The sequence below is a fragment of the Schistocerca cancellata genome, chromosome 9, assembly GCF_023864275.1.
Source record: "Schistocerca cancellata isolate TAMUIC-IGC-003103 chromosome 9, iqSchCanc2.1, whole genome shotgun sequence".
NCBI classification, from domain to species: Eukaryota; Metazoa; Arthropoda; class Insecta; order Orthoptera; family Acrididae; genus Schistocerca; species Schistocerca cancellata.
The window spans coordinates 516,017,735-516,035,908 of NC_064634.1; the positions used below are offsets into that span (position 1 = coordinate 516,017,735).

The following is an 18,174-nucleotide window of genomic DNA, read 5'->3' on the forward strand; positions in this document are numbered from 1 at the left end:
CCGAGGTGGTGAAGTGCGGTGTGTGCCGTGAACCAATGAAATTGGTTAAAGTTCCGGCCTCTCGGACCAGGGACGGTTATATGTGGCGCTGTCGCAAAGATGACATATGGCATTCCATACGGCGTGGTACCTGGTTCGAGAAGTCTAGGTTGGGCATGCGTGAGATTGTGCTTGTTACATATTACTTTTGTTATAGATCCCCACAGAGTTTTTGCGCGCATGAGACTGGTGTGAGTGAGATTGGTATTCCTTTTGTCGTGAAGTGTGTTCGGAATCGATTAAATACAGGGGTAAGTTGGGGGGCATGACGTTGTTGTGGAGGTGGACGAGTCACAGTTTGGGAAAAGCAAGTATGGGAGGGGGAAGTCTGTGGCTGGTCTTTGGGTGTGGGTGGCTGTTGTTCCGGGGGGTGGGGGTTCCGAATGTGTTTTTAGGGTTGTGGAAGGGAGGTCCAAGGCTAAATTAGTGGGGTTAATTGAGGAATATATAGAGCTGGGATCCACAATAGTTTCTGATGCTTTTTCTTCTTATAGGGGGTTGGGTGAGAGGGGATTTAATCATTTAGTAGTGAACCATAGTTTAGAGTTTAAGAATTATGAGACAGGGGCTTGTACTAATACAATAGAGGGGATGTGGGGGGGCAGTTAAGTCAGTTCTTGGGAGGGGGAAGAGGTGCTTTCCAACCTTCAGTCTCATTTAGATGAGTACTGTTGGAGGACGAGTGTGCTAGAGGGCTATTGTATTGTTCGAGTTTTCTTAAGGGCTGTGGGTAAAATGTATAGGCCGAAAGTGGTTAGTTAGGGTGGTCTGGGTAGGTAGGTGGGTGGGTGGGTGGGTGGCTGTGGTTATTTTGTTGTATAGTATTTGTTAAGGTGGGGGGGGGGGGGGTGAGAGGGGGAGTGTGTTTGTTTTTTGTTTTAGTTGTGGAGGATCTATTTTGTTGAAGTTTTTGTTGAGTCGTAGTGTGTGATTGAGATTTTTTTATGTTGCATTTGGTTTTTGTTTGTGGGTTTTTTATTTTGGTGTTGGGGGGGAGGGGTTGAGGTGTGGGTGGGTTGGGTTGGGTTTTTCTTTTGGTTTAGTATTTTTTCATTGGTTTGTATGTGTGTTTGTGTGTGTGTGTGTGTGTGTGTGTGTGAGAGAGAGAGATAGAGAGAGAGAGAGAGAGAGAGAGAGAGAGAGAGAGAGATTGTGGTGGCCAATCTAGTTTGTGGGGCTGGAACTTTCTTGTGGTATGTTCTCATTTTTGTTTTTGTTTTTGGCGTATGTGTTGTGTCTTGGGGTATAGGGAAGTGTTTCATTGAAATTTGCGGCTGTGAAGGTTGGTACTGGTATTGGGAGATGTTCTTGAGTTACATAGGTCAAGGGTAGTGGTCGATCCTAACTTATGGGATTGGGGAAGTGTCCGTTCGTAATGTTTGGCGGTGCATTTTGATTTTTGTATTGGGAGATGGTATCAGGAGCTGCTGTTGGTCTATATAGGTCAAGGGAAGTGTTCGATCCCAATTTATGGGATCGGGAGCTGCTGTAGATCTATATAGGTCAAGGGAAGTGTCCGATTCCAGATAATATTGTGTTTTGTGGTATTTGGTGAGTTTTGTGATGCTGATTTTTTTCGTCGTTTTGCGTGATTTTGTATGGGGGTGGGTGGCTAAGTTTGTTTATATCTAGTTTGTCCCCACCCAAAAGACCCCCAATTTCCCACGCTTGTCCCGTTAGAGTCATTAGGCTTTTTGTGAAACATGTGTGTGTTTGTTTTTCGATGTATTTGTGTCTTTATGATACGTATGCAATGATTTTATATCCGCCATATTGGAATTGTCGTTTATGGTTGTTTCGGCCATATTTGTGACGTCATGGGTCAAAGCGGACGGGTGGGATCGGACGCTTCCGTATTTCCAAGTAGTCATCTAGGTCTTTCTTATCTCTGGAAATCCAGAAGAGGATTGCGTTTCTCCATCAGCCATCCAATCACATGACTACATAGGCATATCCTGCCCACCTCACCACATTTACCTTCCAGTTATTATTCTATCTTCCACTTCATTCAGTTCCGTGATCCACGTCTTCTTCTTCTTCTTCTTCTTTTTTTTTTTTTTTTCAAATAAATGCGAAACTGCATCTTTTCATTGCTCACTGAGAAACCTTCATTTTGTGAATAGATTTGATGTTAGAAGTTGTCTTTGCCACAATTTAAAACTTTTACTAGACATTATTTTGATTTATTATTTCAGACACATTGAAAAGTTAAGGACTGAAAGCCTTGTTCAGTTTAGGAAAAGAAACCCATACAATTTTTACTCATTAATTTAGTCTATTTCTTTGTCTGTCCATCCAAATGTTGTCTTCAAGCAGGTGTAGATTATTTGTATCATATTGTAATTGTTTTCTGGGTATACTTTCAAACTTTTTCTATTATTTCTTCTGTTACCTCTTGGATGGTACCTGCTATATCATCAGTAAAATGACAATAGTTCAGACGTATTTCATTGGTCCATATTCATTCTTGCTTTTTCCAGATTAATGGCTTGAATACTTATTCTAATAGAAGCTTTAGAATTGATGTAGCTTGTATATTCTTTGATACAATCCTCCTAATGTAGACTGAGTTAATGCCCTGTTTCTTCTGAGCCATTAAATCAGGTGTTATTGAAACAGAATTAATAACTTTCTCAAAATATATTAATCCCAGACAATATGTGGTAATTACTTACTCGTAGCCCCATTCTATAAGTTTTTCCACAACTCAACTTTCAAATGATCCACTGTGCTTTTCCACTTTTAAAAGCCAGAGTATGGTTTTGATGGATGAAAATCCTCTATAGTTGCCATGTTAATGTTTTAATATAAATTTTATACAAAAGAAGATAAGGCTGACTGTCAGTATTTTTTTTTGTCTTGTCTTACTCTTTCCTTCTGTAGTAAAACACGTGTAGTGAAGGTTTGAGAACAGGTCGTGAGTCTTGCTTGATAGCTCAGTCATTTGAGTACTTACCCATGAAAGGCAAGAGCCCCAGGTCCGAGTCACAGTCTGGCACACAATTTTAATCTAATCTGGCAGATATGTTTCAGATCATCATGCACTCCACCGCAGAGAGAAATTCATTCTGTAAACGATACCCAAGGCTATGGCTAAGCCATGTCTCCACATTATCCATTCTTTCAGGTGTGTTAGTAACTTCTGTAATGTTGGAAGGTAGGAGATGAGGTATTGGTAGAAATCGAGGTGTGAGGGCAGGTCACAGTTCAGTCAGTACAGAATTTGCCCGCAAAAGGCAAAGATTCCAGGTTTGAGTCTCACGCAGTTTCAGTCTGCCAGGAGGGTACAAATCACCACACACTTCACTACAGAATGAGAATTCATTCCAGAGTTACAACTTTGCCTCCATATTGCAGAACCGGATTATTTTACAGACTTTCTCTAAATAATTTTCAAAACTATATTGCTTTGTCTCCAGATTTAATAACCTATGTTGAAGCACCATATCATCAGATATATTTCCTAGATAATTATGCGAGCTTAGGAAGTGTTTATTAAATGTTTGTATCTTGATGTGGTTAATTGGAAACATGGTTGATTGCTGTTATTAATCATCCGGGTGTCAGTGTACAGGTCAGTTTTCTTAATAGGCCTGTGTGTAGTCACATCACCTTTCATCTCTCAAAAATTCAGAAAAACTAATGTTAGTTGTAAGTCCATTCATCATCATAAAATGCCAAGTCATCTGCATGAGAATTGCTCGAGGGGCTGTGCTGCTGGGATTGCCTCTCAGGAGATTTATAACATTGTTACGTTTGACAGGCACAACAGTACTGCTCGTTTACGTGGCTGTATTTATGTCAAAGCTCTCCAGCTGCCTGTATGGACTCCTGACAGCCTAGGCATCATTATACTTATATGCAATAACCTGTACATAAAAATCGAAAACATTGTGTGTTCTGAAAAGCTGCCATAACAATAATCTTGGCGTACAATCTAAAGCTTTGTATGTAGATTCTGTTGGCTATAGTCTTTCCTGCAGCATGTGTAACATCTGTAGTATATATGTCTGGGACAGAGCCAAATTGGAATTCCCTTATTGCCGGTAATTTGGAAATGCTACTACTATCCATTCTCTGCTACAATGATGAAAACATTATGATCAAAGAGTGATATTATACCCTCCCTCTCTTAAACCTTGATTATGTTGATGCTAGTGTGTAGTGTAGCCGGAGGTCTAGAGTGGGTTGGAAGATGATAGTTTTGTTGTGAGTTGTGGAAGGCAGCCAGTGTGAATGCCGAATAAAGATTGTGGTAACATAAGCCTAATGTTAATGTCACCTCATATTTAAGTGCGCCTTTCTTCATAAAAACTAAAACTACAAAGTAAATTTAGAAAATATGTATTAGGTAGTGAACAAGTCCCTGATGAGTATTACAAAGCATACTATGCACATACATCGTACATAAACTATGAAAAATGCAAATTCTGAAGTGTACCTCTGCAGCTACAATATAGATTGTCTTATTTATCTTGAGAGCTCCAAAGAATGATTCGGCCAGAAACAAAATATTTAAAAAAAAGTAACAAACAGATATTTCTTTGCTACCAAGAGGACTAATCCTTGTTCTTGTTTTTTTTTTTTTGTGTTCCCAAAATAGTATATTTTAGTGATAAAAAACATCCTGTGATGAATGGCATTACATGTAGACATATAAAGACAGATTTTAAAGCTGAAAATAATGATTTACAAAATTTTGAAGATCACCAATAATAAAATCCCGAGTTGGCTATATTACTGCACTGGACTTCGGCTAAAATGTCCTGAAACTTAGTCGTTTTTTAGTTTCTGTGTAGTTATGACATCTACCGTAAGCATGTATTGCACTACAGTTCCCATGATCATCTATGAGGAGCTGGTTGGAGCACGATGGATGTATTTATCTCTATTACCACTGGTGAACACTTGTCACTCAGCTGATGAACAGCCTCACTTTCAGTCTCTAATGAAGTAACATAATATTCTTCTTCACTTACTGAGCCACTAGATTCAATGTCAAAACTCAGGATCAATATAGCCATCCTTCGTTTGCCTAAACAATACAGGAGAGAGCCAAAAAGGGCACATTCTGTTGTCGAGTATCTGCAGCTGCGCACAGTTAAGATGATATCCAGTGGCAACCATCTCAACCAAAACCTCTGGTGGCGAAACACATAATTATCTGTACTGAAATGGATCCAAGTGGGGTTTTATTGTTTCGAAGGTCTGTTCTTAAGTTGCCCAAGTATACTCAGAAATTTAAGTTTGTTGCATTAATAAAAATGAGATAATACAGGGTTTAAGGGGTTAAAACACAACAAAAAATTGAGTTTGACTCTTTTCCACCAGGGCATAGTATAGGTATCTGGTGTAATGTTTACCTGTCCACTTGATAGAGTTGACAGTAAACAAACAGAAACTTAAGGAAAATGCACACTGGTCATTCAGACAAATGTCTTCATTTGAAGGTTTGTGCGAATACAGTGTACACCAAAGAATATAAGGGAGAAATGCTATTCATCTATGGAGACTGTAACACTGCACCATCTTCTCCTCCACCTAACACCCTGTGATGGTGTGCTCCTTGGCCCCGTTTTTATTGCTGTGCATTTTATTCAGTCATCCAAGACTCCTTTGCATAGGTATTTCCAAAGACAATGAGGACGTTGGCTATGCACATGTCCATGAGTTGAATCAAGAAGAATGTCCAGTAAAAAGAATCTAGTATTTATATGGCAGATTTAATGACAGTATGTGGAGGCATAAAAGCATTATATCTTTTTTATGATAGAATAGCATCACATGCAGAAAACTCATTGTATATATTGCAATCAATAGATAAGAGTTATGCAAAATATCTACTAGTCTTTGCCATACACGTCCAACTATATGCCTTTCACAGGATGGCCACCATCTACCTTTGGATATTGATTTGTGTAGGCATTCCAGGCAATGAGATGGCTGACAATCTAGCCAAAGAAGTAATGAGGATGCAAGCCCTACAACTAGTCACCCCAAATGCTGGCTTAAAAATACGCAAGATGTTGTATCCTGAAGAAATGGGAAGAAGAATGACAAAGTATCACATAAACCAACAACCTATGAACAGTGGTAAACACTACCAAGGTGTGGCAGATATTTGTATGAAGTTCAAGAAGAAAAGCTGTTGTGCCTTTTGTTGCCTCTGAATTGGACATTCAAAAATTTGTCATCATCAGTGCTCCGTCTTTCGTAGTTGAAAGTTGGTGACCCAGCACACAATCCTCTTAACAGTCTATCTTTATTTTTCCTGGTCTTCTGCATCTTGGAATAACTGTCCCCATGTTTGGTGTGTCATTTTCTTTATTTGGTACGTCCATCGTCTCAGTGGCCTTCCCTGCAATCTTCTCCCTTCGACTTTGCCGTGGATGACATCTTTTCTAACTCATCCTTTTGTTGTCAAAGTTTGTAACCAAAGAACCGCAGGATTCAGTGGAAACAAATACTGGGCAGCCCCTTCTCCACCACAAGTTTTGAAGATTGATTTGTCGGTCCATTTGCCCATTCATGATCCTCTCAGCTACTATAACCTATAAAAAACCTGCTCACAAATGTAGTTTAGCCTATGCCAAGAAGAATCTACACAGTGTGTCTGTGGAGCAGCACTAATGACTTGCCACAACTTTGAAGATTGTACAGTGTAGATTGTAAGTGACAGATAAAAATCCTGGGACTGAACAGGGATCGAACTAGAGACCTTTGAATCTGCAGTGTTGTGTGTTACCACTTCCTTCTTTTCTCCATTTGTTACTCAATATATACTGCCATAGCCAAATAAAATGCAAGATTGTACAATGGTATACTGGTAGCGAACGTTCATAATGAACTCTAACATTGAACTGAATCTTTCCACAATTTATGCAAATCCACTACAGATTTTTATATAGCAAAGGCACTGTCATATTCATTTCTTCTGCCCTTGTAGAACCATCAGTTTCATTGGAAAAAATGGTGGGCGGCATTGTTCTCAGCCCCAGAAATATGTTTAGTACGTACCCCAAACTGTACGCTGTCTCTCCCCCCCCCCCCCCCTCCCCCCCTTGTTGTTAGAACCCTTTGTCCTTTACATTTGCCATTGTTTAGTTAAGCATTTCTTAAAGGTTTTGTTTCAAAACTGCGTTTCCTTTCACACCATATTTTTCATGATTATTTTATTTAAAACTTGGGAGTAGCTGCCCTTGTAAAATATTTATGTCTTCACACATCATTAGAATATTGAGGATATAATAACAATGTAGTTCTCTTAAAACTGCAGCAGTCACCGTCATTTATGTTACTTTACACAAACTATCTGCTGTCTATATACTATTAAAGTGAAGATTTCTTTAACACAAGTATTAGAGTTATGTGGAATTTACACCCCTGAGGTTGTTCTGATAAAATTTAGGACTGACTAATAAAGTATTCTTTTGCTTTGTTTTTGAATGTATGGGGATTTTAATTTCCTACCTGTCATCAACTAAAAACTTTTTAACAGATTTTTTCCACCAGGGTATAAAACTCAGTTCTGAATCCTGAAGAGTTAGGCATAGTCCATATAACTTTTCTTCCCTTATGGTATTGTGGTTGTGGATTGCAAAGTAATTTGTAAATTGACTGTAGTTGCTAAACACAAAATGCTAAAGGAGTTAGATGCTTCTGAAAGATGTTCAGTTATCAACTTCTCACATTATTCTTTTTGCTTGCTTCTGTAGAATAAATACTTTTTGTCGCCTTAGCCATATTGACCCAGAATACTGCACAGTTAGGGTAGTATGGAGTGTAAATGTGTAACATGTGTTAGCAATTCTACCTGCTGGCCAGTGCATTGAGAGAAAAGCAGGCAGAACTGAGTCTTTGGTCAGTTACTCTGTGCTCGGGTGTCACCTCAGTTTATTCCATCTGGTGAATACCCAGGAACTTCACACATGGAGTTTGTCAGTTATAGGTTAAGCTGTTGGCTGTTCTATTACACTCTAGCTATATTGCTATGAATATGTTTGAGCCTCCATCAATATACTTTTCACCAGCATGCATTACAATTTTTTTTAAAGTGCTCCAGTGTCCTGTGTAAACCATTTGTGTAAAGCAACAATGGGGCTCGGCTGAGCACTGAACTTTTTGGCACACCATATGTTTTTGCACTCTGAGTTTAGTTTTATTGCTATCATCTAATTTGTTAATATGTCGGATCTGGTGGCCTCGAGATGAAGGTTGTGGGATTGAAGCCCTGTCAAACCTCAAATTTTTCAGTCTGCCATTTAAATTAGAATTCCCTTCACAGTGATGTGAAGATTTGCCATAAATGACACGGGGTTCAGATTCCACTTTTAACTGTAGGGCCCCTTCCCCCAGTTGGGTAACTGAGGTGTGCTAGTGATACACAAGTCACCAGAATGGTATCTTGAGTCAAACACTTGCACCGGGCAGTTAAGCCATGTGAAAAAATTATTATTTATTAATGTGTCCTTCTGTTTTCTGTTGTTAACACTGCAGCCATGCAAGGGGAAGGCCTTCAAGGCCACACAATTGTAGTTTCCCTAGTGGAATTTACACTCTACATGACCAAAGGCCTTAGCATGATCACAGATAATGCCAAAAGGGTAACATGTTTTTGTTTATTTGTACTGGAACTCATTTTGTGAATTTGTATATTACTTCCTCTGTAGAGAAGCCTTTATGGAAGCCAAAGTGAGTTATTGGTAAAAGATTCTTCTCAGAAAGATGGTTCAGTAGTAATCTAACACCTAAAAAGAATTTTAGAACACAGGAAGGAGGGAGTCAGGTCTGTAGTTAGTGTCACTTGCTTATCTGAACGTTTATAAATGGGTTTTAATACCACATACTTTGGCCTTTCAGGAAATGCATGTTGACTCATCAACGGGTTGCAGAGTAACTGTAGGAAATACATGTTGATTCATCAACTGATTACAAAGATAACGCTATGGAGTGGCACTACATCTGCGTGTATATACATACTCAGAACCCACCATATGGTGTCATCTCCTTTCCTGTTCCACTCAAAAATAGAGTGAGTGGAAAACAGAAAGGTTTACTTTACAACACATTGGGGTAATTACAGTGAAACTTTAGAAAAAGTTTGGCTAAAATTTGGGATCAGTTTTTGTCATGCTTGGAAGAGAGAGCTTTATTTAATGCAGAGGACCACCTCTCCAAGACTTAAAAATTCGCTTCAGGTAGTACTGTAAAAGTGTTCAGTGTGTTATCAAAGATAGAAAGTTCACAAAAATTCAAAAAATTCTGTTCAACAAAGCAATGACAGTTTGGAGCATTACCAAACAAAAAACAAATAAACTCAGTAATGCAAACAACATACAACTCTATCATGACAGTGGCACAGAGAAGGATGACATTAATATCACATCAGTGGCCACTAAATTCAATGAATTCTTCAATACAGAAGCTGAAAACACAGAGGCCAAAAAAAATAATTTTTCTAAAGTGGATCCATTAGATTTACGATGACAGGCATTTGCTTACACCACCACCAGACTACACTGCATACTACTGTTAGAGGAGTTACGAAAAAGCAGTAACTCTCCTGGCTATAATGGCATCTTGACCAAAGAGCTAAAACCTTATTCTGACTTGGTAGTGTCCTGAAGTGGAAGCCTCTGAGATATTTAGCAACTGATGGAATGTTTATCAGAAAGACAGATTAGAGGCCATAGGAGCACGAGTGTTCCTGGCAGCTGACAAAAACATTGTCTCTATTGAGGTCAAAGCTTAGTGTGATAGTGAAGTTATCTGGTTGCATATAACAGGGCTAGGAGAATCCAAGTTAATTGTTGGATGTTTTTACTGGCCACCCAATTCTGTTGTAGCAGTTCTAAGAGTCATTCAAAGAAAGTCTATGTTCTGTAACACACAAATATCCAGGTCACGCAATACTAGTTGGAGGCAACTTTAACCTACTGAGCATAGAGTGGGACATTTATGGATACATTGCAGGAAGTCCAGACAGATAGTCATGTGAAGCACCTTTGAACACATTTTCTGAAAACTCTTGAGAAGGTAGTTCGGCAGCCCACAAGCAATGAAAATATCTTAGACCTTATAGCTACAAATAGCCTGGACCTTATCAACAACATCAGTATATAAACTGAGATTAGCGATCATGATGTCATTATACCAACTGTAGTTAAGAAAGTTGATAAATTGGTTAAGGAGGCTAGGAAAGTGTTTTTGCTAGAAAGAGCAGATAAGCAGTTGTTGTTATCTCACTAAGAGAGTGAACTGACATCGCTTAGTTCCAGTAAGATGGACCTAAAGGGACCAAAGTTTAAGCAGATTGTGAATTGTGGTCTGGAGAATTATGTGCCTAGTAAGAGGATTAAGGACAGAGAAGGCCAACCATGGTTTAACAAGGACCTCAGGAAAATTCTGAGAAAGCATAGACTGTAGCGCTCCAACTTCAAACAAGAATGTGCAAATGACAACAAGCAAAGGTTAGTCTAGAGATTTGTGCATCTGTGAAAAGATCTATGTGCGAAGCATATGAGGCCTGTTCAAAAAATTCCGAAACTTAGTTCAAAAAAATTTTCTTTGCTTACCTTACCTCTGCATGGTCTTCTTTGAGACACTCTCCTCCACAATTGGTATGCTGCTCCTAACATTGTTTCCAATATCGGAAGCAGTCCTGGTACACCTCTTGCCGGATTGCGCAAACTGCCGTCTGCGAATTTTCTTTTATCTCCTCTATTGTTGCAAATCTTCATCCTTTCAATGGGGCTTGCAACTTTGGAAATAAAATGAAGTCCACAGGGACCAGGTCTGGATAGTACGGAGGATGAGGCAGCACAGTGATTTCGTTTTTTGTGCAGTAGTCATAACCTTTGTGTCAACTATTGGCCCACATCTCATCACCAGTTATGATTATCTTACGGAACATCTCATTTTCATTTGTGCGGAAAGCTCTTCATAGACTGTGAGGTGAATGTCTTTCTGGTCTTAACTCATGAGTCATGGGACAAACTTGGTGACAACACAATGCATTCCAAGATGCTATGGCAGGATTTCATGACATGATCTAACTAAAATGTTACATTCTTCTGAAATCTCTCAGACAATCAGTATTTGATTTTGTTGACATTCGTGTGAGAGCACCTTTATGTGTGGCAGCAGACTCCATAGTTTTCTGAGTCCTTTACCATTGGCAAAGCAGAAAACTGTCTTATGGTTGATGATTTTTTTAGAGCCAGAGAAGTGGCGTGTGTGTGTGTGTGTGTGTGTGTGTGAGAGAGAGAGAGAGAGAGAGAGAGAGAGAGAGAGAGAGAGAGAGAGTGCCAAGGAAGTTAACACTCCGATATTCTATGATAAAAAGTTCATATTTGACTGATGTTAAGGACATTATCTATGATAGCAACTGGCAGATGCCAATAGTCATATATCTTTGTAGGAGACACCCTTGAATTCTGTACGCACTACGTATTTCAAAGACACCACCGTATATCACAGAACAACAGTCTCTGTAGTGTCAACCTCACAGGAACTTTTATTATTTAACAACTTGACAACTAGTGACTTCAAGAGGACTAGAAGTATCTCTGAATTATTTATACATTCTTCTAATAATTTTCGGGTATGCAGACGGATCCCGTCGACATTCTGCCACATTTATACATTGGTTGAGAAAGCCAGCATTGTCCAGGTATTTATTTCTTCCAATCTTACATTAGCCGTCTCTGCCTCCGACTCTCTGTATTTACCTCCTCTGCCACCTCTCTATCAATCCCCTCTGTCCTTTTCCATATCCTCATCTCCTCTCTGTCCATCTCCTCCATTCTCTCTCTTTCTCTCCAACTCCTTTCCTCCCTTCACAGTATCAATCTCCTGCTCCCTCTAGTCTCTGCACAGCTGTGACTGTCCTCTGTATAGCACATGCAGTGCATTCCATTATTACCTGCAAACATGCTGGTCCTGCGAGAAATCCAGTTTGACTGGTGTTTCTCTTCTTGCTCAGATTGGAAGCTCTCGTGAACTTTTTCTGGTGTCCCAATTTAATTTTTTTAACCACTCTTATTCAAACCATTATTTATTTTCAGTCCCCAGACATAGTTCGACACTTACTTGTATGTGTCATTTTCTGTGGGTGAAATTTATGTCTGTAAGTGACACCTATGGGATGTAGGTGGTTCTTAACCCCACGGCACTTCTTTCCATACAGTAAATGATGTGTGTACCAAGTTCATTTGAAATCGACCCAGTGGTTTGGGAGCAGAGGTTGTACATACATACATACATACATACATATACGTACGTACACACATACACTTACATATTGTATGATATTATTGCCACTCATGATTTACTCCCAGGATACCTGAATCAATTCCCTTTCACAAATTAAAACAGCAGTTGTGGAAATACTTACTGTATATGTGCTGTCATCTATGTCGGGATGTCCATTCTCTATTAGCAATCCTGTCATGTTTTGCTGATTTTTTTTTCTTTTTATCTTTTTTTTCCCTTCATTAAAAAATTTTACATGCGGCCACTTTGATTTTGTATCTGAGTTGCCAGTTTCATATAAGTCTATGTTATGCTTTTATTTCCAGCTTCACTTATTGCAGATACACCTTTTGTTTTGCCAGGGTAATATATGCTAAATGACTTACGGTATGTCAGGTGTAGTTATGATTATATGAAACAAAACAATGAAACATATTCCATGCTAAGCACAGTGATACTATCTATTGTGAGGTCTGGGAGTAACAGAGTTGCTCGTAGTGCCATCAACACAGATAAATAGTGATTTTGGTGTATTAATGAAAGTACCCTCCCATGAACATGGACCTTGTCATTGGTGGGGAGGCTTGCGTGCCTCAGCGATACAGATGGCCGTATCGTAGGTGCAACCACAACGAAGGGGTATCTGTTGAGAGGACAGACAAACATGTGGTTCCTGAAGAGGGACAGCAGCCTTGTCAGTAGTTGCAGGGGCAACAGTCTGGATGATTGACTGATCTGGCCTTGTAACACTAACCAAAACGGCCTTGCTGTTCTGGTACTGCAAACGGCTGAACGCAAGGGGAAACTATGGCCATAATTTTTCCCGAGGGCATGCAGCTTTACTGTATGATTAAATGATGATGGAGTCCTCTTGGGTAAAATTAGTCCCCCATTCGGATCTCCGGGCGGGGACTACTCAAGAGGACGTCGTTATCAGGAGAAAGAAAACTGGTGTTCTACGGATCGGAGTGTGGAATGTCAGATCCCTTAATCAGGCAGGTAGGTTAGAAAATTTAAAAAGGGAAATGGCTAGGTTAAAGTTAGATATAGTGGGAATTAGTGAAGGTCAGTGGCAGGAGGAACAAGACTTTTGGTCAGGTGAATACAGGGTTATAAATACAAAATCAAATAGGGTTAATGCAGGAATAGGTTTAATAATCAATAGGAAAATAGGAGTGTGGGTAAGCTACTACAAACAGCATAGTGAACGCATTATTGTGGCCAAGATAGACACAAAGCCCACACTTACTACAGTAGTACAAGTTCATATGCCAACTAGCTCTGCAGTTGACAAAGAAATTGAAGAAACGTATGAGGAGATACAAGAAATTATTCAGATAGTGAAGGGAGACAAAAATTTAATAGTCATGGGTGACTGGAATTCGATAGTGGGAAAAGGGAGAGAAGGAAACGTAGTAGGTGAATATGGATTGGGGGGAAGAAATGAAAGAGGAAGCCGTCTGGTAGAATTTTGCACAGAGCATAACTTAATCATAGCTAACACTTGGTTCAAGAATCATAAAAGAATGTTGTATACATGGAAGAAGGCTAGAGTTACTGACAGGTTTCAGATAGATTATATAATGGTAAGACAGAGATTTAGGAACCAGGTTTTAAATTGTAAGACATTTCCGGGGGCAGATTTGGACTCTGACCACAACCCATTGGTTATGAACTGTAGATTAAAACTGAAGAAAGTGCAAAAAGGTGGGAATTTAAGGAGATGGGACCTGGATAAACTGACTAAACCAGAGGTTGTACAGAGTTTCAGGGAGAGTATAAGGGAAAAATTGACAGGAATGGCGGAAAGAAATACAGTAGAAGAAGAACTGGTAGCTTTGAGGGATGAAGTAGTGAAGACAGCAGAGGATCAAGTAGGTAAAAAGACGAGGGCTAGTAGAAATCCTTGGGTAACAGAAGAAATATTGAATTTAATTGATGAAAGGAGAAAATATAAAAATGCAATAAATGGAGCAAGCAAAAAGGAATACAAATGTCTCAAAACTGAGATTGACAGGAAGTGCAAAATGGCTAAGCAGGGATGGCTAGAGGACAAATGTAAGGATGTAGAGGCTTATCTCACTAGGGGTAAGATAGACACTGCCTAAGGAAAATTAAAGAGACCTTTGGAGAAAAGAGAACCACTTGTATGAATATCAAGAGCTCAGATGGAAACCCAGTTCCAAGCAAAGAAGGGAAAGCAGAAAAGTGCAAGGAGTATATAGAGGGTCTATATAAGGGCGATGTACTTGAGGACAATATTTTGGAAATGGAAGAGGTTGTAGACGAAGATGAAATGGGAGATATGATACTGCGTGAAGAGGTTGACAGAGCGCTGAAAGACCTGAGTCGAAACAAAGCCCCGGGAGTAGACATTTCATTAGAACTACTGACTCCCAAAGAAAGCAGGTGCTGACAGATGTGAAAATTACCGAACTATCAGTTTAATAAGTCACAGCTGCAAAATACTAACGCGAATTCTTTACAGACAAATGGAAAAACTAGTAGAAGCTGACCTCGGGGAAGATCAGTTTGGATTCCGTAGAATACCCTACGACTTATCTTAGAAGCTAGATTAAGGAAAGGCAAACCTACATTTCTAACATTTGTAGACTTAGAGAAAGCTTTTGACAACATTGACTGGAATACTCTCTTTCAAATTCTAAAGGTGGCAGGGGTAAAATACAGGGAATGAAAGGCTATTTACAATTTGTACAGAAACCAGGTGGCAGTTATAAGAGTCGAGGGACATGAAAGGGAAGCAGTGGTTGGGAAGGGAGTGAGACAGGGTTGTAGCCTCTCCCCAATGTTGTTCAATCTGTATATTGAGCAAGCAGTAAAGGAAACAAAAGAAATATTCGGACTAGGTATTAAAATCCATGGAGAAGAAATAAAAACTTTGAGGTTCGCCGATGACATTGTAATTCTGTCAGAAACAGCAAAGGACTTGGAAGAGCAGTTGAACAGAATGGACAGTGTCTTGAAAGGAGGGTATAAGATGAACATCAACAAAAGCAAAACTAGGATAATGGAATGTAGTCGAATTAAATCGGGTGATGCTGAGGGAATTAGATTAGGAAATGAGACACTTAAAGTAGTAAAGGAGTTTTGCTATTTGGGGAGCAAAATAACTGATAATGGTTGAAGTAGAGAAGATTTGAAATTTAGACTGGCAATGGCAAGGAAAGTGTTTCTGAAGAAGAAAAGTTTGTTAACATTGTGTATAGATTTAAATGTCAGGAAGTTGTTTCTGAAAGTATTTGTATGGAGTGTAGCCATGTATGGAAGTGAAACATGGTTGATAAATAGTTTAGACAAGAAAAGAATAGAAGCTTTCAAAATATGGTGCTACAGAAGAATGCTGAAGATTAGATGGGTAGATCACATAACTAATGAGGAGGTATTGAATAGAATTGGGGAGAGGAGCAGCTTGTGGCACAACTTGACTAGAAGAAGGGATCGGTACAGACATGTTCTGAGACATCGAGGGATCACCAATTTAGTATTGGAGGGCAGCGTGGAGGGTAAAAATCGTAGAGGGAGACCAAGAAATGAATACACTAAGCAGATTCAGAAGGCTGTTGGCTGCAGTAGGTACTGGGAGATGAAGAAGCTTGCACAGGATAGAGTAGCATGGAGAGCTGCATCAAACCAGTCTCAGGACTGAAGACCCTAACAACAACAACGAAAGTACTGATTATGGGCTCTTTGCTTTCGGTGAAATAGCCAACTACTTTGCTCAGTAACAGATCTGATATTGTAAAAGTAATGATTTTGAAGTATAAATTTTGATGCCACCTCATATCCATTTTCATTACTGTGAGAATAATCTTTTGCTGTGTGTTCTTAAAGTATATGAGGAACCAGTTGTGGGTTTCTTTTATTCTGTAATGGTCTGACTTCTGCAGTAATATATAGTGTTCAACACAGTCAGATTGCATTAGTTAAACTAAAGACGACACCCTGTTATAGATGTTGATGTGTGGAATCTACTGATTGATTTCATTTTAAGTTATGTTTGTTTTCCAGCTTCCCGCTCAGGCAGTGTTGGTGCTATACACTTAATTGATGATTATGATGACCTACTGTGGCTTTTGAATAAAGGGGACGCTCCACCTTATATGGCTGTTCTTGGTCCTGATATGTTCAAGAGGTAAGTGTGATGACCTAAAGCAGTTCATTTCTGATGGAAGGACTAAGATAGTTTTAATTTTCAGCAATTTATGAAGTACTACAAACATTTCAGAATAAGGGCCAATTGTCTACAAAGACTTAAAATCCTACATGCCGTGCACACCTGTGGCTTTGTAATATTTGTTTCATTCATTCATGTTCCATGGATTCCATTATGAAGCAGAGAATCTTCAAGGATGCCGAGGAGTCTCTTACTGACAATGTCATGGACTCTTTGTCATCGTTCTCCTTTCAAACATCTGCACTTTAGACCTTTATTTTTGATCAGCATGATTAGTGTGGAAAAAAACGATGTATATTTCCCTACTTATATTTTCTCAAAATTGAAGTCTGGTTCATTCTTTGCTGATTTGAATTTGAATTAATTAGCTGACAGTGTGGTCTTCTCACGTTTCTCTTGTTGTGAACTTTGTATCCACACACATTCTGTCTTACAGATTTGTAGACCTACTTTTCCACCTTAGGCACGACATTTTTTGATGTGCTTTTCAGCTCCCCTTCTTTGGCTGATCATCAGAATGCCATCTGTGAAAGCTCACCATTTAGGAAGCTGCTGAATTCTGCGTCATTCTACATGTCTAGTGACCTGTTTCACCACAGGGAATGTGTTAGAAAAAAATTTGAGACCTAACGGAAGCGAAGTGTGCATGATTAAAGTGAGTTCTCAGAGGCAAGAGTCCATTGTAAAGCTGGTATTTAGTTGTGGATTATTGATATTCAGCTACAAGCTGATACCAGCCACTGAAGAAAGAAGATGGGAAATAAAGTGAAGATAAATGTGTATATAATGAATGTTTAGAAAAGAAACAGGTAACACAAAAAAATGAATTAATGGTTAAGAGCGATTTAAAAATTCCTAACTAGAACAATAGCAGATTGAAAGGTGTATAGGAAAGTTAATTCATAGTGGAGAAAACAACTGCAAATGTGTTTTGCAAGTGGGACACACTATGGAATTGATGAAATAATTTATGTACGCGAGGAATAATAATTGGTGGACCAACAGAATGATGAAAAGCCTAATTTTTGCACATATTTCATGCAAGTTTGAGAAGTATATTTGTTTTTATTACGTGTCACAGTATTTATGCAGAAGTCTGTTGCTTAAGTGTCACAGTATGCAGTTTCCAACTTTGTATTACAGTAATTTTGAAATATCATGGTTATAAACAAATATTTCTTTACAATTCATAGATTTTAGTAGTTACATTAGAAAAAAATGTATTGTCTACAGAAGGAAGAGTTGACTGAAAGAAAACCACCTTGATTTAGTTCTGGAGAAGTGTGGAAACCTGTGAGGAAGTTCTGGTCTTATGTTGAATCAATAAGTGGCTCGAAACAGCATATCCAAACACTCTGGAATGATGATGGCATTGAAACAGAGAATGACACGCGTAAAGCTGAAATACTAAACACCTTTTTTCAAAGCTGTTTCACAGAGGAAGACAGCACTGCAGTTCCTTCTCTAAATTCTCGCACAAACGAAAAAATGGCTGACATCGAAATAAGTGTCCAAGGAATAGAAAAGCAACTGAAATCACTCAACAGTGGAAAGTCCACTGAACCTGATGGGATACCAATTCGATTCTACACAGAGTACATGAAAGAACTTGCCCCCTTCTAACAGCTGTGTACCGCAAGTCTCTAGAGAAATGGAAGGTTCCAAATGATTGGAAAAGAGCACAGGTA

General features: G+C 39.1%; 1 protein-coding gene across 3 annotated transcripts in view; it reads left to right on the forward strand.

The window, feature by feature from the left end:
* The window catches only part of LOC126100310 (nicastrin), a 142,979-nt gene that overhangs the window by 2,172 nt on the left and 122,633 nt on the right, over positions 1–18,174 (forward strand). For all 3 annotated transcript variants that reach the window (XM_049910919.1, XM_049910921.1, XM_049910920.1), the window contains exon 3: positions 16,321–16,444. In XM_049910919.1, the coding sequence (XP_049766876.1) occupies positions 16,321–16,444 (124 nt within the window). The remainder of the gene's footprint in view (positions 1–16,320; positions 16,445–18,174) is intronic.